The sequence below is a fragment of the Mesoplodon densirostris genome, chromosome 11, assembly GCF_025265405.1.
Source record: "Mesoplodon densirostris isolate mMesDen1 chromosome 11, mMesDen1 primary haplotype, whole genome shotgun sequence".
In the NCBI taxonomy this organism is placed as follows: Eukaryota; Metazoa; Chordata; class Mammalia; order Artiodactyla; family Ziphiidae; genus Mesoplodon; species Mesoplodon densirostris.
Genome location: NC_082671.1, coordinates 14,263,248 through 14,289,519, shown reverse-complemented (window position 1 = coordinate 14,289,519; position 26,272 = coordinate 14,263,248). Strand labels below are relative to the sequence as shown.

The 26,272-nt window shown below is 39.9% G+C and overlaps 1 protein-coding gene and 1 non-coding gene across 2 annotated transcripts in view; both read right to left on the bottom strand.

Moving 5' to 3' along the window:
• Positions 1-26,272, bottom strand: part of DERA (deoxyribose-phosphate aldolase) — a 113,598-nt gene that overhangs the window by 65,355 nt on the left and 21,971 nt on the right. The window contains exons 2-5 of the mRNA XM_060112765.1: positions 15,528-15,625; positions 14,251-14,398; positions 10,664-10,759; positions 8,313-8,447 (exon numbers count right to left, since the gene is read on the bottom strand). Coding sequence (XP_059968748.1) covers positions 8,313-8,447; positions 10,664-10,759; positions 14,251-14,398; positions 15,528-15,625 — 477 coding nt within the window. The remainder of the gene's footprint in view (positions 1-8,312; positions 8,448-10,663; positions 10,760-14,250; positions 14,399-15,527; positions 15,626-26,272) is intronic.
• On the bottom strand, positions 12,264-12,367 carry LOC132499708 (U6 spliceosomal RNA). The gene has a single exon (XR_009533935.1). It is a non-coding gene; the product is annotated as a U6 spliceosomal RNA (small nuclear RNA).

Sequence of the window (26,272 nt, the reverse complement as noted above, 5' to 3'; positions counted from 1 at the left end):
GCCAAGTAAAAAAGTAACATCATCAATAATGGGACAAATCAACATGTTGGGACTCCTGAAATAATGCACTGAGAAGAACAGAGCAAAAGTTCAGTGTTATTCCTGTCAAAAATACCTAACTTGAATCTAATCATGAGAAAACATGCAACACACCCGAACTGAGGTACACTTTACAAAGTAATAGACCTCTATTCTTCAAACACAAGGAAAGATTGAGGACTATTCCAGATTGAAGAAGCCTAAAGAGACATGTAACAATTGAATTTGGACCTAATTAAAACATTACTAGGATAATCTGAAAAACCTGAACAAATTCAGTGGATTTAATTGTAGTATGATAGTGCTAATTTCTGGACTTTGATGGTGTACTGTGGCTTCATATAAGAGCGTCCTTGTTTTTAGGAAATACACACTTAAGTATTTAATAGTAATGGATCAAGAGCTCTGCAACTTAATCTCAAATAATTCGAAGAAAAATTATATCTATATCTCTATCAATCTATCTATTGATATCTATCTGCATACACACAAAGAGAGAGACAGAGAGAGAGAGAGGGAAGGCAAAAAGATAAACGGGGTAGAGTTTTATAATTGGGGAATCTGAATGAAGAGTAAACAGGAGTTTTGTGTACTATTTCTGTAAGTTTTAAATTATTCAAAAACAAAAGTCAAAAAGTTACAACAAATGCTGTTGTAATTTATTTAGAATCCAGGTATTTTTCTCATGGGAGGGCTTTTGAAACTATCAACCATTCTACTGTTTTGTAAAAAAAAAAAAATGTGTGATTATATGTGGCACGTATTATTTTATAACCTGCTTTTTTCCCTTTGATATATCATAGACATCTTTCCAAATTAATAAATACAGGTCTGTAGCACAATTTTTAATGGCTGTACAATCTTCCATTGCATGGTCGTAAATAATGTATTCAATCATCTTTCTATTATTGGATATTTAAGGTTTCAGATTTTTTGCTCTTATAAACAATACTTAAGCAAACACCCTTATAGTCAAGTCTTTGCATACATCATGACATATTCCTTAGAGCATTTATTAATTTTTCTGCTCACATACTCATAATACATATTCATTGTTAAAAATTCAGGGCTTCCCTGGTGGCGCAGTGGTTGAGAGTCCGCCTGCCGATGCAGGGGACACGGGTTCGTGCCCCGGTCCGGGAAGACCCCACATGCCGCGGAGCGGCTGGGCCTGTGAGCCATGGCCGTTGAGCCTGCGCGTCCGGAGCCTGTGCTCCGCAACGGGAGAGGCCACAACAGTGAGAGGCCCATGTACCGCAAAAAAAAAAAAAAAAAAAAATTCAAACATTACAGAAACAGAAAATTCCCCAATTAAAAAAAAAAAAAGAAAGAACAATTTTTTCACGTACCAGAAAAATAATAATTTGGAAGACTATTATAAAAGATAACTGACAAATGAAAATGGAATTCAAATACCACGACTGCAAATTAGTCAGAATAATGCAAAATTTAACAAAACACACACAGCAGAGAAGTGGCTGGCATAGTGATGTCACATTTAAAAACCTGATAATAAATGTTTTGACTTGTAACGAGGTTTTCAGGAGTAGTGAGAGTGGTTATACGAGAAACCCAGGATGGATTACATTGTAGATGCTTAATCAATACAACGGCACAACCAGCAGAGATGTGGTCTCTCCTGTCTATCCCGTCTCATCCCTCCTACCGGAGTTACACTGAGGAAGAGAAACGGAGGTCATAGCCTAACCTTCAGCTTGCCACTGCCAGTGGGAACAACAAGCGGGGCTGTGCTGGTGGAGGGGTCCCTGGTAGGACTCAGAGAACTCAGCCACTCTGGGAAAGGCTGTGTGCACGAGGATGCTAATCCAAGGGGTGGAGGGGCTCACACTGCATCAGTTTTAAACAGCATCCAAAACAGGGTGACCACTGGCTCTACCTTCTGCCTCCCCGTGTTAGCAGGAACTCTCATCTAAAGCATTCTACTTTTCTCTACCTAAAATTGTCCTCTTTCTTTCCAGCTCCCACCTAAAAGGAAAACAGATTCCTAATTTTGTGGCTGCTGGCAACTTGTTAAGTTTTCTGGAAAAAGCACTGCTGTAGACATAGAAAACTATGTTAGTGAAGCTTTCATGTATAGGAATTATGAACTGAGTAAGAATCCAAGTGTTTAAAGACAATATCTCCTATCTAGAAGCCATGAAGTAGATTTCCCTTTATATGTCATGCTATTCAAAGGCACTTAAAAAATAATTGTTAACGAACATATCTAAGCAATTATTTTTTGAGTACTGGAAAGATGTTCAACACTGCACATGAGTGGCCTGAAAATAACTCTTAAGATAATTATATGTACAGTCAAACACTTAATATAAAATTATACAGCAACCTTTTAATCTAAAAAAGCCACAAAATGTTCAAGAACAGTTTTCATCCACTAAGGCAACTAATTAATCTTGTAAGACTAAAACAGAGATGAGCTAAAACATGAGGTAGTCAAATAACCTGCAAGAGATAAAACACACACATTTTTGTCAATAGTATTTGAAGTTCTGAAGAATCATAGCATTAAAAAATAATAATAATAAAATAAAAGCATACAGCTGTCGTAAGTATCTCCAGATTTTTTCTTTTATAAACAACCCTCAAAACAGAAAGCACAGATTATGGGTTATGTGATTCCTCCCCAAAAGTGTCTATAGATTTAGAGATTGCTTTTCTCATAAGATACTATGATTAACAGCTCTCTAAAACAAAGAAAAATCCTAACTTCTTTTAAGAGATGTTCTTTCTACCACCCTTCTTTTGTAAAAATAAGCGAATAAGAAAAGTAAATTGTTGCCCAGAGTCAAGATTTTCAAGATCTACTTGCATGCAACACAATGATCGATACTGTGGCTTTGGCTGGAATATTTCATTCTCTCACCCTAAAGCTCTTGAGAGTCATGAGACATGTACTCCACAAACCAAATTTGGGAAAGCAAGTCAAAGCTGAAGAACTGAATGGGGTAAAAAAAAGTACGTGAGGCTCTGGATACAGAAGACAAACAATATTTCCAGTTGTGATTCTGAATACACAATGCTGGAAAAATGTCACAGAAGTAGCCACCTCTGGAGTCATGTGTGCTGGTACTCCAGTGTGGAATGGGTTTCCAAAAACTAGTAAAGCCAGTTCTAGGTCCTGATAATAAGCTCAAGGTCCTGGAAGATTCCTGAATCTGATAGAATTTCCATGTCACTGGTAATGTATTAGGTAAATATATGCAGCAGACAGAGAGAGGTCATAAAAAAGTAAAAAATGAACACCTTTGTGCATTTACGGAACATGGAATGCATTTAATTTTCAAAACCTGCTCAATAAGGTTTATAAGATGATGAACCTCTTCTGGTGAATTCTTTCTTCAAAGAACTGTTTATGAAATGCAACTGAGGTGTCAACTTCAATATCATCATTAAAAAACACCGTATTACAAGTCCTTATTGTTGGAATAATACACACAGACAATGAAAACACCAAATATAAAATCACAGGCCGTTGTAGCTCTAAAAGACTGCAGAAGTCCTTACGTCTTATCCCCTCACTGGTAGCTTATTTAAATGGAGGCAGAGAGAAGTGAAGCATTTGCCCAAGGACTCAGTGTAAATTGGCAAAATTATAAATACTAAAACCCGTGCGGGTTCCTCTTCATTAACTCAATGCATGTGCTGTGTCGATACTTCCCTTGACAACATACTATCCTCATCAGGAGGAAGAGGGGCAAAGAGAAGAAACCACAGTTGGCAAGGAGGGATTCATCTGGGCCAAGCAACAGGATCACCAACTTACGCACATTATCTAATTTAATCCGTATTATGACCCCATGAAGTAGATACCGCTATTCCTATTTTACAGAGAAGGAACAGAAGGTACAGGGAAGTTACGTAACTTGTCTAAGAGCAAACAGCTACTGACGACAGCACCAGGATTCCAACCAAGTTCTGTCTAATGCAAAGACCCTGCACAGACCAACTGTTTCGGATCTCCTAGAGTGACCCCCACTTCTTCCTCCACGATGTATCCCTTCTGGGTACGTTCTGGGTCTGTGACTCCAATGACACTTGACCCATCTGGACGGCTAGGTACCCACCCCGTCCCGGTACAGCACAGGAGAGCTGCTCTCTTCATCTCAGAGCACAGTCTTCCCAGGGAGAGGAGAACTATCCGCCCAAGAGCACAGAAGTACATGTCTTTCGGGCTAAATGCACAAGAGTAACACTGTTCCTGAAGCCTCCTGTTAACGGCTAACTGCAGAGCCAGGTTAAATAAATGGCAACACGTGAGGATACGATTTGTACTAAGTAATCAATATGTAAATCCAGCAATGCTTTGATTATACGGCACCTAAACTATGTAGAATCAAGAACTAGAAGCTTTGGGGGACTTCCCTGGCAGTCCAGTGGTTAAGATTCCACACTTCCAATGCAGGGGGCACAGGTTCAATCCTGGTCAGGGAACTAAGATCCTGCATGCCACTTGGCAGAGCCAAAAAAAAAAAAAAAAAAAAAAAACTAGAAGTATATTAAAAACAAACAACAAAAAAAGATGCTCCAAGTTAGTGCTTCTCCTTAGGACTATGAGATGGCAGGGGAAGAAGGGGTGGAATTAAAATCACCTAGAGTGGGCTTCCCTGGTGGCGCAGTGGTTGAGAGTCCGCCTGCCGATGCAGGGGACACGGGTTCGTGCCCCGGTCCGGGAAGATCCCATATGCCGCGGAGCGGCTGGGCCCGTGAGCCATGGCCGCTGAGCTTGCGCGTCCAGAGCCTGTGCTCCGCAACGGGAGAGGCCACAGCAGTGAGAGGCCCGCGTACCGCAAAAAAAAAAAAAAAAAGGCCCAAGGCTGTGAAACTATGGGAGGAGGTGGGAGCTACAGCACGGCCCAGGGACTGGGTTCAGGAGGAAGGAGAAGAGGAGGAGCAAGGGAAGTAGATCTGATGCGAGGACAGTGAGAAGTTCCTGCGTAACAGATTCTATTTTTCCCGAGAAGCAGCAGGTAGGTTGTCTGCCAGTACTTAAGGAGCTTCAAGGTGGGTGAAAAAGTTAGAAGTTTGAGGAAGTAGATTTTAAATGGTCGTCAAGGAGAATCCAAGAAGAGGAATACGAGCCCTCTCCAGTCTCCCCTTTGAGTTCATACCCTAAACTGTGGACCCTTGTGACCATGAGAAATGGTGAAGATACACTCTGAATGGCCAGGTTTAGAAAACAAGATTCTTTCTTTTGTGCTTTAACCAGTGTCCTACACACCTCAGTGCACAGAGGATCCTGGATTAGAAGGTGTAACAGCCTCACAGATACTTCCATCAGTAAATTCCAAGAAATCAATGTTAGGCTCATATTTTAGTAAACAGCTAATATTAAAACACGACACCGAAAAATACAATATGTAATCAAACTGAGAACTGAAATTAAGATAAAACACTGCAGTGAAAAAAGGCCTAAGACATTTGCAGGTTTCTAGTTAGAATTAAATTCTAGTATTAAATGTTCCTTTTCAATTTGTTTTGGGTCAAGAGGTTATTAACACCATAAAAAGAGTTAATAGAAAAGTATGGTCTGGGACAAAGATGTGTTATTATATTTTGCATGAATGTCTGTTATTGGGAAATTATCAGTTCTTAAAAACAACCATTCCTAGTTCATTAAGGGAAAGGCAGTTACATCAAATCTCATCTCCTATTGTATTTTATTTTCCAATTAGTAGTATTCTAGAGACAAGAGCACAAGTTATAATATAAACTACACTTCTATGTCTGTAACTACTTAATAAAAGACAAAGGACATAGTTTTTTATCCAACTAAATGACATAGAGTTTATTTCTAGATTTGTTTTAAGTTATTATGCTTACTAATTTTTTTCTTACTCTAGGCCTTAAATCTTAACTGAAATCTATGACAAGGAACTGACAAGCAGAATTAATACACAGGGACAAGGCACATCTACTTAAAATAAGCCATTTAAGAATGACTGCAACTGCCCAAGGCACACATGAATTATAAGAAAAGGACCAAAAATCAAAAGCACAAAAAGATATTTGTGAACTGTCAAGAATTTAAAACTGGCAAGGCTTAAAAAATGTTGGTAAGTACAGATGGGAGTATCAGGCAATGGGAATGGCCTGACATTTTTTTTCCTAGATCCTTCAGAATTGCTGTACTAGTGACTGGATTCTCCTGGAATACAGGGATGCTCCTAGGGGCTACTGGAATCTCTGAGATGACCTGCCTCATAGCTCACGGTCCAGACAGCTGTGCCTTTTGACTTCATAAATCTTTTTATTTAAACACTTGTTGTTATTGTTGTTTTGCCTCAACCTTTGCTGTGAGGCTTTTTATGATCACATCCTGTTTGGCTCACGCAGCCCACTCTCTTTCCCTGCCAACTCCTTTCCGTTAAGGCACAGAAATGTGCACCATCTAACATATTAAGTATGTATGGGGGGACTTCCCTGGAGGCACAGTGGTCGAGAATCTGCCTGCCAATGCAGGGGACACGGGTTTGAGCCCTGGTCCGGGGAGATCCCACATGTTGCAAAGCAACTAAGTCCATGTGCCACAACTAGTGAGCCTGCACTCTAGAGCCCATGAGCCACAACTACTGAGCCCGTGTGCCACAACTACTGAAACCCGCTCACCTAGAGCCCGTGCTCTGCAACAAGAGAAGCCATCACAGTGAGAAGCTCGCGCACCACAATGAAGAGTAGCCCCCGCTTGCAGCAACTAGAGAGAGCCCGCACGCAGCAACAAAGACCCAGAGCAGCCAAAAATAAATAAATTAAAAAAAAAAAAAAGAAAAAAAGAATGTATGGGAATGTAGCTAATATTCCAAGCCAAAAGACTACCTTTTCCAGCTTCACTTGCAGCCAAGCCTGACCATGGAACTCACTTAGGGCCAATGAGGTGTAAGCAAAGATGGTGTGTGAGATTTGGGGACAGGACAAGCCCCTATTTCCTGTTGTCTGGGAGATGAATGTAAAAGCTGGAGCTTCAAAAGCCATCACAGACAATGGAGTGTCCTTGAGTATGAGGACAGAAGCCACACTCTTTGGAAGTGGAAGATAAAAGTAGTCCAGGTCTCCAAGAACTTTGTATTTCACAAAACCCCTGAAATACCTACTTCCCAACTTTATGTGAGAGAGTAAATCCTTGAGCGTTTAAACCACTGACTGAATCTTTGTTGCTCTATAACCAAAAGCAATTCTTAATGGATAAACAATGGAATTAGAATTTACAGAAGATGAGATAGATGGATTGATGGATAGTCATAGATATCTATGAGATATTGGCAAGACCAATAGGTAAGTTAAGAAAAAATACATTAAATATAATCCTATTTTTAATTTTTTCACTTTTAAAAAATTTTGATTTTAAACTTAACAGAAGGATGGGAGTTGCATGTGTGTATATGAAGAGAAAAAAGTTTGGAAAGTTGTGCACTGCAGTGTTATCAAGGGTTATTTGTAGGGGATGAGATGATGTGGAACATCCACTTCTTTATTACTGGTTAGAACTTTTGTTTTTAACAGCAAGAAGGTATAACCTTTGTAATTAGAATAAAATATGCCAATTATTTGATATTCACATATCTAAAGAGACAACACATTATTCTGGCTTTATCCTATGACTGTGTTAAAAATTTTTAGTTAAACTACTTGTTACAATGATTTTTTTGAAATACATAATTGTACTTATTTTAGCTATCAACAATCTCTAAGTATACAAAATACATTTAAGGCAGAGGTAAAATCAATTCCTTCAAAAAAATAATAGCTTGTTACTGGAATGGGAAATGTCCTATTGTAATTGACATGATAGTAAATCATGAATCTCGAAGATGAATAAGTAATAATACCCAGAGGAGCTACGTTCAAGAACAGGAGTAAAAACAGACTTAGCAGACTAATTAATAATCCCACATCCTCCAAATCCACAAAGATTAACATAAAAAAGGGAAGCTTCCTCCATCATATTAAAATAAACTCTGCATAAAAGACTTGCCTGGAGTGATTTTTGTATTGAGTAGCAAAACAGTAGAGAATAGAATAAAGTTAATAATCCACTGCATGGAAATAACTAATCACCTAAAGGGATCTAAAAAGTTCATGCAGGTGGGCAGGATGAGCAATCTTGGTTGAGTTTTCTCAATTCACCCTCTGATCTAGTGACTTGTAATCTAGAACAGTGACTTCCACACCATGCTGCCTCTTATCAGATCCTTGCCATCTGACTGACCAGGGAAGAACCAAGTCTCCCTCTTGGGTAAGGATGTGTGTGCACTTACCTTCCCACTGGCCTGTCAGCACCAAGGTCCTGTTAATTACCACGTCAATTTCTGAAGCTCCATCTTCCACAGCCAATCTGATCTCTTCTAATCGTGTTTTTAAATGAGTCTGCCCAGCTGGAAAGCCAGTGGCCACTAGTAGAGAAAGAAGAAAAAAAAAAAAAAGAAAGGAAGGAAGGTAGTGAGGGAGGGAGGGAGGGAGGGAGAGAGGGAGGGAGGGAGACAAATTTCAATTGGTCAGTATCTCATCAAAGAATTTCAGACCAAAAAAATTAGCGTTTAGACCAAAGCATGAATGACACTTCAGAACTTCATGCCTACCTTGCAAAGTGAAGTGTAAAGAAACTGAATGCAACTTTATATAGTACTGACGTTAGGATAAATATTAGTATTATGTCCTTTGGAAGACCTGAAATTAAGTTGCTACAGAGATGCTCATGGGGGTGCTTTAAGTAAATAGCAATTAAGAAGATATGTCATCGTCAAAGTGAAAGTCATAAGATAGTAGCTACAGCCCTGTCTTGATGGACACTCGTTAATTCTGGATCCTACTCATGACCAAGTTGGCTATCACTGTCATGATTTACTCATTCACATTTAGAGCTGTTGTAACCAAATTGTAATATAGGTTCCTCCCACTGCCCATTTTAAAATGAACAGCCAAGCAGATGAGAATAAAGGGGAGATGTTGCACGATGGAAAAGCACCTAATTCGTCCACAAAACTGGGGCAGGGGTAAACTGGGAAGAGCAGGGCCATGCATAAACAAAAGGAAAATAAACACACAATGACACTTTGGAAAAAGTATTAACATTTTTAACATGCTCATCATTAATTCCATTCCTGTGTCTGAAGATAACCTTTCATGTTTCCTTGATGTTATTAAATTCCTTGGGTACGTTACCTTAGAGGAAAGCATGCTTCCCTGTTGTATAAAGGAAAAGCTGAATTGACTGAGGCTAATGAAAAATGAAGGTTGATAAAGGTGTAGCTAGCTGCCAAATACTCTGGGAATCTTCACAAATAGGTTGTGTATAAATACTGTATAGTCTGTTTCTTTTGATGTATCCCTAATAAAATAATGATTTTCTTAGCTTCCTTCTTTAAAGCACCAGGATACTCCTCTAATATCTTTTAAAAGGAGAATCTAATTTTATAGGTATCTATCCATATGTAAATACACACACACACATACAGGGAAGCTTTTAGTAAGACTTTTCCCTCCCTCATGCCTCATTCTCCTACCACATCTATCTTAAGTCAGTAACTCTTTTTTCTTTTTAATATTTATTTATTTGGCTGCGCTGGATCTTTACTGCCTTGTGTTGCAGCATGTGGAATCTAGTTCCATGACCAGGGTTCGAACCCGGGCCCCCTGCACTGGGAGCACGGATTCTTACGCAATGGACCACCAGGTAAGTCCCTACATCTATCTTAAGTCAAAAACTCTTGAACACACTCTCTTTTCTTTATCTTTCAGGCTTGGGGGTGGCTCTCATCATCTCCCACGTGGCCTGTGATGAGTCTAACTAACTCCATTTCACCCCTCTATAATTTGTCCACTACCACCCCCTAACTTAACTACGTCATGAGGCGGATCATGGTATATCTCTGCTTAACATCTTTTGGTATCTTCCCCGTCACCAAAATAAAACCCAGATGCCACGGCCTGGTATGGTTTCCCCGTGGGATCTGGCCCCAATCTACCTCTCCAGCTTCAACCCCCAAGCTCCGCCTTTGTCCTACCTTAGGATCCAACAACAGCAAACCCATTTCAGTTCCCTGAACTGTGCTACTGCACCTTCACATGTGCTAGTTCCTCTGTCTAAAATGCCATTTCTTAGCTTATCAACTCTCTAAACTCGTCCTTAACCTTAAGACCCAATGCAGGGGTCTTACCATCTCCTCTATGAAGCATCCGCCTACCCACTGAGTGTCATCAACCTCTGCAGAATAAATCACTACCCACTCAGAGTTACAACTGTACCTTCTGCATATCTTTGTTATATTTTACATATAAATAATATTACATGTCCTGTGTTACAACTTTTTTTAAAACTTGACTATTCCTCCTAAACAGCTAAGTTTCCTTTAAGGACAGAGATACAGTTCTATATTCTTAGGAATTAATACATATATAATATAGGCATACATATATAATATATATATAATACATATATATATAATACAGGCAATTAATAAATTTGAAAATAATAGATAAATACAACCAATTAAATACATAAAACTAATTAAAATCGTAGTATAAAACCACAGAGATAATACCCCGAAGTGTCTGAGTTGAAGAACTGGAAACATGTTAATAAAACGACAACAGAAGCCACAAATTTTACCTGATGCCACTGGGATATCACAGCCTGCAGCCTTCAGTGCTTTTACTGCATCACATACCCGGGCAGGATAAACACAAACGGCAGCTGTAGTAATGCCTATGAAGAAAGAAATCATAACAGCCTAGTTTATGTGAAGTTCAAGTCACACAATATGCTTTTAATTATTATTTATACTTCAACATTGGCAGAAATCAAAATGAGAGAAAAAATAATTTCCCTACGATGCTGCAACAAATTAAAAGGTTTTTACTTTCCACATTCCCTTCTGGCTCTTGACAACATAGATCATTTTCTCATCATCACAGTTACAGAATAAAATATATATTTTTTAAATTCTATTATATTTTTTAATTGAAGTATAGTTGACTTACAATGTTGTGCCCATCTCTGCTGCACAGCAAAGTGACTCAGTTATACACATAGACATTCTTTTTTTTAATATTCTTTTCCATTATGGTTTATCACAGTATATTGAATAAAGTTCCCCGTGTTATAAGGTAGGACCTTGTTGTTTATCCATCCTATATATTAATAGTTTGCATCTGCTAATCCCAAACTCCCAGTCCATCCCTCCCCCATCCCCTCCCACTTTGCAACCACAAGTCTGTTCTCTATGTCCATGAGTCTGTTTCTGTTCTGTAGATAGGTTCATCTGTACCATATTTTAGATTCCACATATAAGTGATGTCACGTAATACTTGTCTTTCTAACTCAGAATGATAATCTCTTGTTGCATCCATGTTGCTGAAAATGGCATTATTTTGTTCTTTTTATGGCTGAGTAGTGTTCCATTGTATATATGTACCACATCTTCTTTATCCATTCATCTGTCAATGGACATTTTGGTTGTTTTCATGTTTTGGTTATTGTGAATAGTGCTGCTATGAACATAGGGATGCATGTACCTTTTTGAATTATAGTTTTGTCTGGGTATATGCTCAGGGGTGGGATTGCTGGATCATACAGTAATTCTATTTTTAGTCTTCTGAGGAACCTCCACACTGTTTTCCACAGTGGCTGCACCAACTTACATTCCCACCAACAGTGTAGGAGTGTTCCCTTTCCTCCACACTCTCTCTAGCATTTGTTATGTGTAGACTTTTTGAAGAAGGCCATTCTGACTGGTGTGAGGTGATACCTCATTGTAGTTCTGATTTGCATCTCTCTAATAATTAGTGATGGTGTGCATCTTTTCATGTGTCTACTGGCCATCCATATGTCTTCTTTGGAGAAATGTCTATTAAGGTCTTCTGCCCATTTTTCAATTGGGTTGTTTGTTTTTCTGTTGTTGAGTTGTATGAGCTGTTTGTGTATCTTGGAGATTAAACCCCTGTCTGTTGCATCATTTGCAAATATTTTCTCTCATTCCATAGGTTGTCTTTTTGTTTTTGTTGTTGTTGTTGTTTTCATGGTTTCTTTTGCTGTGCAAAAGCCTGCAAGTTTGATCAGGTCCCATTTGTCTATTTTTGTTTTTATTTCTATTGCCTTGGGAGACTGCCCTAAGAAAACATTGGTACAATTTATGTCAGAAAATATTTTGCCTATGCTCTCTTCTAGGAGTTTTACGGTGTCATGTTTTATGTTTAACTCTTTTTTTTAAAAAAATATGCAACGCTTCATGAATTTGCGTGTCATTGTTGCACAGGGGCCATCCTAATCTCTGTATTGTTCCAATTTTAGTATATGTGCTGCCAAAGCAAGCACTAGAATAAAATATTTTTGATACATTGTTCTTGGAGGTTAACATAGTGCCATTTGTAAAAAAATTCCTAAATAGTAAACTTGGTGGCCTTGATCCAATGAAACTATTTTATTTCATGCAGATAATAAAATCCAGGTTTTTACAGCATTCAAACAGGACAGCGGATGAAGAAAAATGTAAGTGCACCTTACAGGGTAGTACAGGCAGACCCTGGAGATAGTGCGGGTTCAGTTCCAGACCACCGCAATAAAGCCAATATCACAATAAAGCGAGTCACGGGAATTTTTTGGTTTCCTAGTGCATATAAAAGTTACGTTTATACTATACTGTAGCCCATTAACTGTGCAATAGCATTATGTCTAAAAAACGTACATACCTTAATTTAAAAATATTTTATTGCTAAAAAATGCCGAAGAATTACAATGGTAACATCAAACTTCACTGATCACAGATCACCATAACAAATATAACAATGATGAAAAAGTCTGAGGGGCTTCCCTGGTGGCGCAGTGGTTGGGAGTCCGCCTGCCGATGCAGGGGACACGGGTTCGTGCCCCGGTCCAGGAAGATCCCACATGCCGCAGAGTGGCTGGGCCCGTGGGCCATGGCCGCTGAGCCTGCGCGTCCAGAGCCTGTGCTCCACAATGGGAGAGGCCACAACAGTGAGAGGCCCGCGTACAGCAAAAAAAAAAAAAAAAAAAGTCTGAAATACTGCAAGAATTACCAATATGTGACAGAGACATGAAGTGAGCAAATGCTGTTGGAAAAACAGCGCCGATAAACTTGCTCAATGCAGGGCTGCCACAAACCTTCAATTTGTAAAACACATAGTATCTGCAAAGTGCAATAAAACAAGTTACACCTGTTTAGCAAAACGACATTTAACTAATTCTATTCCCTCTTTTGCAGAAAATAATAAAATCTGGATCTGAAGCCCTCATTTTGAGGAATAAGATCTTAAATTGAAAAATCAAATAGCCACTGTAAAACAATAGCATAAGACTCATATAAAGCTGTTGCTTTTAAGTGGTATAAATGGTAGGTGTTTTATTGTCACTCAAAAGAAAAATACTACTTTTCAAAAGCTGTAGGTTTGTTTAGGTCTATAAGTTATCTACAAACTATTTGGGATAAAATACCTGCATTGGGCCAATGCAGCATCTCTAGCTGCATTCATTATAGACAGGCACCTGGGAACCACGAAGGATCCCTTCATGGTTTAGATCTGGTTCCTAAAACCAGCCCATTGAGTAACAACACACATTGTCCTGGAAATACCACTTTGCCTTCCAGGTCTCAAGTTTCCTCATTTAGAAACAAGGGCATTGACTCTTAAAATCTCCTCCATTTCTAAAATGTTAAGGTTCTAAACTTACGGCAACTTTAGAAAGTCTTTTCTTTCATGTATACGAAGAGAGTGAGTGTAACTTTTTTTCAAAAGATCTAACCTCATATACAAGCTTGCAATATTTCCCATTTGTATTTTATTCTCAAAAGTATTTCATTTACTCACAGAAAATACTTTATGTATGAGGTGTGATTATTAAGTAATGAGCCTGGCTTTTTCATATGTGGCTAGGGAATCAGAATCAGTACTTGAGAGTCACTAGATAGAAAACTTCCAAAACTGAAGAACTAGAAAGAAAAATAAAGAAACTCAATACTGGCAACTTTAATCCATGATGGGAAAGAACTGACCTAAAAATGAGACTCAGATTCTTCCTCTGCTGCTTTTCAGAGAAGAATCTCAATTATTTCTCTATATACACAATTCTATCATGGATTTTATTGCTACCATCATTTTAACAGCTGAATCTTAAGCCCTCTTAGATTTAGTGACTGTTATTGTAAAAAAGGTAAACACCAGACAGACTGTACACATTACCTTTATCGTGCATATTTAAAGCTTTTAAGAGATCTTCCTGGATTGGATACTTGGCTTTATAACAGAGCCTTTGAATGTTGGAAGATGTGTCATCGCCCGAAAGTGTAGTAAGATCTATAAAGGTAACAGCTTTCAGGAGCCAAGCAGCCTGGTTTGAAGAAAAGTTAAAAACAAGGTTTAAAAAAATAATTAATCTCCAACCCAGTTAGTTAGTAAAGAACCATTAGGCACATATGGGTGCTAAAATCTCTTGTCTATGCTGTTCTAAGGCATATGCTCTGATATATGCTCAAGAGTGACCAAAAAAATGAATGTTACATAGAATAAAATAAAAGGGGAGAAAATAGCTTATAAATGTTTTTCTCCCATAGATAACCCAAATTGAAATCCCTAATAGATCAAGTCTCCCCACATGTGACTTTTCCATTTCATTCACAAGGAGCCTCAGAGGGCCACCCGCTAGGGGAGAACTTGGGAACAAGATTTTCTATCGTACATTTTACCTCCAGCCTGGGGTCTGGAATGAGACACTGTAAAAAGAGTCTCCATCTTCTTTGTTTTTTGTGTTTTTTCAATTTAATCCAATTATAATTTTTAAACAATATTCATATTTCACAACTCATTCTGATGAATGCCTTTTATCTTTTCAATCAGATTATTTCTAAGGATGAGCAAAATGTGACCTGTCATCCTAAAGGATTCAATCACTTGTGAAACAGACTCTGAATTCCTTTTAGTCCTGAGATGCATAGCACGTCTTTCGTTGGTACACACTGAAGAATATGCTGACCACAAGTACTCTATGAAACATCACTTTTCGAATTTTGAAAAATGATTTAGGAAAATTAATTAGTATGGTAAACATGATGGTCAAAGAAGGTCAACTCATACCTCAGGGCCTCAACAGCGGACACACCAGGTTTAGGTGTTACGGTTTTAAAATTAAAATAGAAGCCAACCAAAGAAGGTATGTCTAAGAAACTGAATAAATACGTTGAGAAAATATGCCATTTAATTCACTCATGAATAAAGATGCCTCAAATTCATTTGTGGCTTTGCCACTCAAGAGTGATAAGATTTTTAACTTGTTTGGATAAATGTGTTATCTTTCTCCAACCCATCATCATCATATATGAATTATTAAAATAAGTCATGGACAGCTGCAATCTTTTAAGTTTAGATGCATCTTGAGCAAAATTCAATCTCGTGGCGTTGAGGGAAGGGAAGGGACCAGGGCTGTAAACTACAGGGAGAGAATTCTCAGGAAGAGCCCTTACTTGCCACTCCTTTTTCACGGGTCTTCGGGCCTGGATTTGTTCTGCACGCCTCAGAACTGCCGGTTGATTCACCTGTATTTTGGAGATCCAGCTAAGGTCTAAAGGCAAAAGAAGAACACTTTAAAAGTTTTATTAAACATATTCACCTGCTTTTACATGGTCCTTGAAAGGATAGATTTATCACTAAGTAGCAAAGCTCTTTTAAGCCTTCTATTTCTTTTTTGCTGAACTACAAATAACTAACCTCGTTGAAGGAAGCCCAGCCATGAAAAGGCCTACTCCGTGTACAATCAAGTACATTTGGAACTAGAAGAACCTGTACTGATTCATTACACAGATACGTCTAACCGTGGAGGAAAATGTGCTACTCATGCCACGGGCCTCACTTCTGCCAGCAGAGACTTATTTGTGAGTGTCCAGTCCAGGAGAATGAACGGTTAATAAACACACAGGTGAATTCATATTGGGGCTTAAAGGAATCCTTGATCACTACCTCCTTGCTGATAAAATTAATAACTACTAGATGCTGATAGGATACAGCCCATTCTTTCCTCAAAGGAGAATTTTTCCAGGTGTATTAGAAATTAGTGCACTGGGGCTTCCCTGGTGGCGCAGTGGTTAAGAATCCACCTGCCAAGGCAGGGGACACGGGTTCAAACCCTGGTCCGGGAAGATCCCACATGCCGTGGAGCAACTAAGCCCGTGCGCCACAACTACTGAGCGTGCGCTCTAGAGCCCGTGAGCCACAGCTACTGAAGACCGCGTGCCTAGAGCCCGTGCTCTGCAACAAGAGAAGCCACTGCAATGAGAAGCCCGTGCACCACAGCGAAGACCCAATGCAGCCAAAAATAAATAAATAATTTATTTAAAAAAAAAGAAAAAAAAAGACTGCCGTGGGAAAGGTGATTCATTAGGAAACATGTCACAATTACACAATTCTTTACAATGTGATGGAGAAAACTGCTGAATGCATACTGTACTATGTAACAACACATATCATAATAGTAATAAAGTATTTGCATCCACCTCAAAGATAAGACCACCAAGAAAACCAGTTTCTACAAAGACATTCTCTCATTTTCATTCAATTCTTCTTATCAATATTAACAGTATAGAAATTCCAAATTAGAGTCTGAGTGATTAATAATGATATTCTTGTATCACTGAAGAATGGGAGTTCCCCGGTGGCCTAGTGGTTAGGATTCCCAGCTTTCACTACCATGGCCCAGGTTCAATCCCTGGTCAAGGAACTGAGATCCCACAAGCTGGGCAGTGGAGCCAAAAAAAAAGAATTTTTAAAAATTAAATAAATAAATATCACTGAAGAAGGAACAAAGTTTGAGCGCTTTTTTTTCTGGTTAAATTATTTTGTTAGTCAAAATCTTGTAACAAAACAGATTTTTAATGTTTCAATCCATCTGCTCCTTGAAGACACTGTATGCTTTCCAGCTTGTCTGCTGACCCATCTTCACAGAGGAAATGGGAGTCTATGGTCAGGGACATGAAATCTGCTGCTTCTCCACCCAAAGACTGATTTGCGTCTAGGTAGAGCCCAAGAGAGTCAGACCAGACAGACACGCTAGACTCTTCCCAATTTATCTAAGACCTGTAACAACCCCTCTCTACCCAAAGGCTGGAGAGGTCTTTTTTTTTTTAACTACTAATAATGGTGATTAGGTTCCTGGTAAAGATTGTTTCCCTGCCAACAGTCAAAATTACTGAAGGAGTGGCGTGAAATACAAGGCTGACCGCCAAGCCACTGCTGACAGTGGCCAAAAGAGGGAAGCCTAGGCGGTAGGGCAAGGCTTTGAGGGGTGGTCCTTAATCAGTCACATGACACCTCCTAGAAGCTCCCCTCCCCACCCCCAGGCCCTGCTGCAGGAGGGAGGTCTCAGGCCACCCCCGGACTCTTCACCATCAGGCTCCATCCTCTCTCACGTGCCATTTTCTCCCTCTCCACCCACCCCAACCCTGAGGCACAGCCTTCCTAAACTCCTGGGAGTTCACTGACACGTCACATCGTGTTCTGTCTCTGGACCTGTGTGTGTTGTTTGCTCCCTCCGCCTGGAATGCCCTCCGTTATCCTGACAGTTCCTTTGCCACCTTCTCTGTGAACCTTCCCTGAACTACACAGGTTGAGCTATTCCTTTGCTTCTTTGTGCTTCCATGCTTTCAATACTTACAGTCCATCTTTAGTGCATTCTGAATAGCACTGATTTGTCCAGATGTTCGTATTCCCAACAGATTTTTTTTTTTTTTTTTTTTTTTTGCTGTACGCGGGCCTCTCACTGCCGTGGCCTCTCCCGTTGTGGAGCACAGGCTCCGGACGCGCAGGCTCAGTGGCCATGGCTCACGCGCCCAGCCGCTCCGCGGACTCTCAACCACTGCGCCACCAGGGAAGCCCCCCAACAGATTTTTAAAACTCCAAGCAAGGTACCTGACACACAGGTGGCATTCAAGAAATAAACTAAGGGTTCCCAAAGACCAGAAATGATCTGGGCGATGTCTTTCCAAATTGCTTCTTCTTATTTTTGTTTTTTTTTACTGCTTACTTTGCCCCCCCAGCCTGGTTGAGGTATAGCTGACAAATAAAAATAGTATATATCTAAGGTGTATGTCCTGATAAATGTACACACGGTGAAATAATCACCACAGTCAAGCTAATTAACATTATCTATTGCTTCACACATTTACTGTATCCTTTTTTCTTTTTGTTTTTTATGTACGCTGAGAACATTTAAGATCTACTCTCTTAGCAGATTTAAAGTATACAACAGAGCACTGTTAACTATAGTCACATTGCTATACAAAAGATCTCCAGGAATTCCTCAACTTGTATAATGAAACTCTGTACCCCAATTGCTTCTGATTAAAGGCTTTTGGATCTCCACAAGAGAAGGTGGGACTGAGACAGGAATGGAATACCTGAGGACATTCCCCTTAAAAACTAATTTTTAGTACAACTCCTCACCAAAGGTTAGAACCCACGAGGCCTGCCCTCACATGTTTCAGACACCACTTGACAGAGAGGTCCCTGCAAACCATCTCTGGGAGAATGTGACAGGATTACTTCTCCCACAGTATCACTGGTAAAAATATCTTTAGTGGTCACAAAATCATCCAGCCCCATAGTTAATCCAGCCACAGAATTTGCCTCTGTGATCTCCCATGGTAATGAATTATATAAGGGACTATCCCATTTTATTAGCACTGAATTTGCTACTCCTTAATTTCATCAAATAACCCTTGTTCTCCTATTATGGGGTCTGGGGAAAAGAAAGAACTGACTGGCCTTTGTTATATCCTTCACCATTTTTAATATTTTATTCGAGTACCCTTTAGCGTCTTTTTTTCCAGGAGAAGTGATTCTAAGGCACACAATCTCATCAGGATCATAGAAGCTTCTCTTATGGGGCCAGGAGGGGTTTCAAGTACACGGGCCTTTGGGGAGAAAAGACGTGAAGCCACAATTGGAAGGTGATGATACTCCTTTCTGAAAACTCTCCCAAGAAGAAAATCCCAGTGTTCCTCTTAGTATGCCATTTTGGTGGCTTTCAGGCCCTTCTTTCAGTTATAAATTTGTTCTCAAATACTCCTCTCACAATTTTTTATTATTTTTTTTTCCTATTTAAGTCTCAGTGGGGACAGAGATCATTTTCCCTGCAAACCTACTTCGTAGCCTTTCCATCATTTCCATTTGTCTTCAGGGACATTCCTGTACTTCTGTACAATATTCCTAAAATGTGTAACACCAATGACAACTCCATGATAGGAGGTTTATGTTGTACTTTGATTTCACCTTTGTTCTCAATGGAGAAAAATCAATTGTGATAATTCATCAAGACTTGCCCAAATTTGGAAAAGAAAAATTAAACCTCCCATGTTTTTACTTCTCATTCTTTCTGGGTTTTTACATTTAATTGTACCACCCAAATTTGTGCCTTAGTGTTGTCTCCAGTCATTTCTTCATATGCACTTGTGCAGTACATTTTTTTAATTAATTTCTATTGGAGTATGGTTGCTTTACAAGGCTGTGTTAGCCTCTACTGCACAACACAATGAATCAGCCATAAACATACAGATATCAACTTCCCTTTTGGACTTCCCTCCCATTTAGATTACCACAGTGCATAAGGTAGAGTTCCCTGTGCTATACAGTATGTTCCCATCAGTTGTCTATTTTATACATAGTATCAATAATGTATATGTGTCAATCCCAGTCTCCCAATTCCTCCCACCCCACACCTTTCTTGTGCAGTACATTTTTAATCCCAGAGTCTATTACTGAGAACCCCTTCCTATTGTAGGCACCCAGATGTCTATTATTTCTGTGTTGTTTATTTTCAATTCTAATTTGCAGCTTCCCAGGAATCAGTTACAAGTGCCTAGCACAGAAATAGGTGCTCAATAAACCCCTTGCATCACAGGAAATTTATTTTTTACCACAGACACTGAAACTGGTGAAGTATCAACTTCATCATGTCTGGTCTTTCAACCTTAGCCTTGGTTAACTTTGTTAAAAAAGAAAAAAAAAAAAAAGGAACCCTGAAGGTCAGTATATGCCAGATCCAGCCAAGCTAAGAAGATACGCAATTTACATAAGTGAGGAGACTCAGCCTTGCCCAGGTCCTAAGCCATAAAGATACAAGATAGAGAGTGTGCTGGGAGCCTCATCTTTTCCAGCAGGTGGGGTCTGGAATGAGTCTTCTTCCCAAGGTCTAGTCTAGCATCCAATAAACCCTGGGTGAGCCCTCCAGGGCATCCATGTCCCCACTGGGCATTAGCCAACTCTTCTAACGTTCTACTGTGTAAGCGCAGAATCCAGATGGACAGTCCAGAAACTAAAACAGCAGCAACCTAGCAGCAACCTAGCAGCTTATACTGCCACAGCCCACAAAGCCTTGCTACTATGGTATCTCCCCACAGCAACTCTGCTCCTAAATCTCTAAGTCCCAACCCACATACATTCACCAACCAGACCATTCTTAAGGTTACCGATCCAAGCCCAGGTGAGTGATGAGTTTACTACACCCTCTGAAATACTTCAGTTAGACTGCTGGCACCAAGTTGAAGGCCAACTTGAGCTGCCAATTGGTTTCCTCTGCACCGGTCTTGTCTATTCTCTGCTTACACTCCTCTTCCATCAGGCGGTCTTGCATCCCCAGCTACATGGGTTATACACTCTTTCAGAATACATCATCACAGAGGAAGATAGTTCGGGTTCATGTGACAAGGTGTGTGCGTTCCTGCACCTGGCTTCGCACAGCAGTGTCACATCAGGATTTTAAAGCTTCCTCACTTTCTTTTTATCCTTCATACCTCCTTGAGACATCAGCCATTTCTCAACTATTGCTGCTCTTTAGTAATCAGCTGCTATTTCTGTCAATTATACTCCTCGATTTGTTAGCTATTGTCAGCAGGTTACTCTGGACACTGAAAGGAGAACCCAATCGTTTATTGTGGCACCTAAAATACTGTTTGGTCCAGTCCTCAGTTGGCTATTTCAGCTCCACTTGTTCCCAGGATTCCCATAATCACTTGGTTATCAGCCTCAAAAGCTTAGCAGCAGTTGGTGGCTGCAGTTATGTAGCTAGATGAACATAAATCCTTGGTGGAACAAAGTGCCCCCATGCAAGTCCTACGGCCTCTCCACTTAGCGTTTCCTCAGTACAGGCACTGTGCTAAACGGTGTGAGGAATGCAATGGCAGTAAATAGGTTGTTCCTCTCCTGAAAAAGCTTGGGGAGGAAAGGAAGTGAATAATACAAAATGTAAGCCCACACATGAGAGCAAAAAGCAATGCTTTCAACCAGCGGTTCCCAACTGATCCCACAGGTTCCATCAGTTAGGAATCTTTCAGTTGAAAAATGATGAAAACTGGGCTTCCCTGGTGGCGCAGTGGTTGAGAGTCCGTCCACCTGCCGATGCAGGGGACGCAGGTTCGTGCCCCGGTCTGGGAATATCCCACATGCCGCAGAGCAACTAAGCCCGTGCGCCACAACTACCGAGCTTGCACTCTAGAGCCTGCGAGCCACAACTACTGAAGCCCACGCGCCTAGAGCCCGTGCTCCACAACAAGAGAAGCCACCGCAATGAGAAGCCCGGGCACCACAACGAAGGGTAGCCCCCGCTCGCCGCAACCAGAGAAAGCCTGGTGCAGCAACGAAGACCGAACGTAGTCAAAAATAAAAATAAATAAATAATAAATAAATTTTTAAAAAATTTGGTTATTGTCACAATGGTATTACGGTATTGCAAGAAAATACCTTTATTTCTTAAAGATGCAAAAATTATAAGTGAAATGTCACAATGTCTGTACTTTTCATTTAAAATGTTTCAGAAAAAAAACTGCCGAAGTACACAGCAAATTATTAGCAGCTCTTAAGTCTAGGTGATTGGTATATATGGGTGTTCTTTATATTAGACCTTCTGCTTTTTTGAATGTTTGAAATCTTAAAAAAAAAAAAAAGAAGAAACTATATACAAAAACAAGCTAAAGGGCTTCCCTGGTGGCGCAGTGATTGAGAGTCCGCCTGCCGATGCAGGGGACACGGGTTCGTGCCCCGGTCTGGGAAGATCCCACATGCTGCGGAGCGGCTGGGCCCGTGAGCCATGGCCACTGAGCCTGCTCATCCGGAGACTGTGCTCCGCAACGGGAGAGGCCACAACAGTGAGAGGCCCACGTACCGCAAAAAAAAAAAAAAAAAAAAAAAAAAAAAAAAAAGCTAAATAAATAACACAATGAATAAGGGAAACCAATGTAGTCAGCCTCCAAAATCACCCTCTGTGATTCTTATCTCCCAATATTCACGCTCCTTCCACAATGAATAGGACTGACCTCTGCGACCAATAAGATATTGTAGAAATATCAGTGTGTGACTTCCAACAATTGGTAATAAAACACATTGAGGCTTTTGCCTTACTATCTAGGATCTAGGAGAAGTCAGAGGCCATGTCATAAGGACACTCGAGCAGCCCTAAGGAGAGGTCCACATGGCCAAGAACTGAGGGCTCTCACCAGTTGCCAACACTAACTGCAAACACTGGAGGGAGATGCTTTGGAAGTGGATCCCCAGGTCCAGTCAAACCTGCAGGTGACTGCAGCCTCCTGAGAGACCCCACACCAGAACCACACGGCTAAACCACTCCCAAATTTCTGACCCACAGAAACTGTGTGACATGATAAATGTTTATTGTTGTTTTAGGTCATTAAGTTTTGCGGTAATTTACTGTATAGCGATAAATAACATAAGAAACCAATATGAAAAGCTTGTAATAGCAAACTGCTTCACAAGTACAAAATGGCAGACTAAGAACTATTTTTCTCCTTCTCAAACTTTAAAATGTAAATATTTGACATTCCACTAACACAAATATGTAAATCAAATTACACTGAAACTCACTTATATAGGTATGTAAAAACTAAACAATACATTTATGATTAGAACACTTTACTGTATACATTATGCCCTGCTAGCTCTGCATGTTTGTGCCCTCCCTCTACCCTGATTCATACATTGAAATCTAATTCCCCAAGTAATTGTATTTGGAGGTTGGGGCCCCTAGGAGATGAACAGGTCATGACGATGGAGCCCTCATGAATGGGATTACTGCCCTTATAAAAAAGGCCCCAGAGAGATCCCCTGCCCCTTTCCCTTGTCAGGTTACAGTGAAAACACAGCCACCAACGAGGAAGCTGGTCCTCATCAAACATCGAATCTGCCGGCACCTTGATCTTGGACTCCCCAGCCTCCAGAACTGTGAGAAATAAATTCCTGTTTCTTATAAGCTGCACATTCTATGATATTTCTGCTACAGCAGCCTGAATAGACTAAGACATACCTCAATTAAATGTTTTTAAAAATGACAGTGAAACTCTGTAGGTTAAAATAGCATAGCAATGGGTGCCCATGTTTTTAAATTCACCTCAATTTATTTACAAAGCTAACATATTTTTCACTTTTCAAAATTACCTTTAACTTGATGTCCATCAGTTATTTTTCTAAGCTCTCCTGCAAAGAGTTCTGTTAGCACTGAAAATATTATTTGCCATTATAAAACTGGTGTCAACCAATGACTGACCTCCCTAGGGAACAAACAGCAGCTATTTCCCTTGTACTCTTTTCTGCTATTGTTTAAACATGTTGAAATCTATGAAAAAAGCAGTACTTTTTACTCTGTTGGCATTTTTCTTACACTCTTAGGGGAAGCATTATCAAAAGGTTTTTCAGAAACTAAGTATTTCTCCGGGTTTCCAGTAGGAAGCATTTCATTAACTAGTTCAAAGAACTGTTAACCTGCCAGATTGGGACTGTATAGTTTTTCTCAGCAGTCCACTTATCAAAGCTGTTTGAGAAATGTACTCTTGGCTTGAACCAAAAAGTAAAAGACAGAGGCGGTTAAAATATTCAATAGTTCCCACCCATTTTGGTTTTAATTTACTAGAGTTCCAAGTGAATTTACTGTAAAACTTTTAACAGCACAGTGGTAACATGACTGAACCCACAGGCCATCTACTGAGGCCTTGTACTAGGCTGCCACGTTAGGAGCTTCAGAGGAGCATGACGGGCACCAGCTCTGGATACACAGCACTGCCCTGGAAGAAAGGAATTCCAGATTCTGGTTCTGTGCTATGGGCATTATTGGATTTGGAGTTGGAAAACCACAGACAACTGTTTATGGAGCACTGACTGTGCTAGGCACTTTTACAATGTTTTTATAGTAAAGCTGGTGTGATGATATAGGTCTTCACTGATTAACTTACCCACCAGGTTAGAAAGCCATCATTGCCAAGGAGGAAAGAACCAGCCAGCTTGGTGTGACAGTCATCATTCAGTGGATCTGAGCAGGAGTGGTAAACAGAGGACATGACAGTACAGAAAAGGGCAGGACACTGGGCTCTGGCTCCAACTCCGTCACTATACTCCGTCACTCTGAGAAGGCTAGGCCGGCCAGGGAAGCTTTCAACAATCCTACTTGCCCTGATAGATGAGCAGAAATTAACTGCAAGTCAAGGAGAGGGAAGACATCTCAAATGGGTATAATAGGAATAAAGACCAATATAGGAATGGTGATGGTCTGTTCACAGAACAATAACAATGACCAAAGTTGTGTTTGGGAGTAAAGATATGGTGGCATAAGGTGGCATAAGGTGGTAGCAGGTCACAGAGAATCTTGAAATTTAGACAGAGGACCCCACATGTGAGATTCTGGAGAACCCCTGTTAATTGATTTGACCAGCTGGTATGTAAGACAGAATGGAAAGGGGGGAAAGCTACAGCCCAGTTTCTGCCAATTCTGTATAACGAACATTTACTTCTCTCAAAACCTGGGAGGAAAAAAATAAGTTAGTTTAAAACAGTTGAAAGAAATAGTTAAAAGGAAAAAAAAACAGGGCCAAATGGGTAGGCTCTTTTGCCTTTGGTATCAAATTACAATGTCAAATACAGATGTAAGAGATACTCAGAACAAGGATAACTTAGAACACATACGCATTCTCTAAAGCAGACTGAGAAAACTTGAAAACAGATCATCGGGAAAATAAACAGGAATCTGAATTCAAGTCAGCTATAAACAGATTTAGTAAGTCCTATCACACCAGGTGCCAAAATTAGATAACTTGCAACCAAGAGATGTGAAAATAAGAGTAGAAATAAGGACCTTAAGTCTTATTCTGCCTTTTTAATGAGCAAACAAGGGGCACAGTGCTATGGAAGTTTAAGAGAAAGTGAGGGTTTGCTGGTGGGGGAACTAAAAAAAAAGTCACATTGGAAGAACTGCACCAATGGCTATGAAGAGGTAGCGATGGAGGTGGCGGGTAGCTGAGAAGGCAAAGAGCAGAATCTGAAGCAAGACCCTAAGGTGGAAGAACTCAAATTTAGTTCAGGAAAAATCAAACTTTTCTTTCTTTTCTGAAGAATCAAGTACATATCAGAGAGAAACAGAAACAAAGCCTGAAAGATGAAGATTGGTAGACTGAGACAATTATATCTAACTCAACAGAAAAACGGGAGACATTTCAAAGTTTTAAACCTGGGAAGTGTCATTATAATCTGCCCTAGGATTCTAAAGGCAAATTCAAAAGTCCTTGCAAACCATTAGTTTGCCATCTGAATAGTTAGGTACAAGTAATAGCTAATCTAAATTTCACCATCTACTTAAAACTACTCTAATTGGTCATATTACCACTAAAAAAAACAAACAAACCTCAAGTGACATCTAGAAGACAAAGTCAACAAGCAACTTAAGACAAATTAACAAGAAAATTTAGGACTAATGTAAACATTCAACTCTTCACAAAGTCCAACTTCTCACACCCAATGTGGTAAGTTTAAATCCTGACTCCTAAGCAAGAATTTCATTTAGAACCTCACTGCCTTTATTTACATATCTGAAAAAGACACGGTATTCATCAGTTAATATAACGAACCACCAAAAGAGGGATTCCCTTCAATCTACAAATCGCCTTTGGTATTACATCCCTGGTGCTATTTTTCTGATTATATAGACGGTTGTTAACAAATTGACAACTTACTTGCTCCCCTTTCCCAAGTAATACTAATATATCTACTCAAATTTATAAGCCCTCTGCCTAGAATACTACTCCCTCATTCTCACGTGGCAAGCTCCTTTCTTATCCTTCAGATATCAGTTTAATCATTCTCTATGAAGCTTCCCCTGACACCCCATATACATTAGGTGCCCCTAATAACATGCTCTCTCAACACCCTGTACTACTTCTGCTGT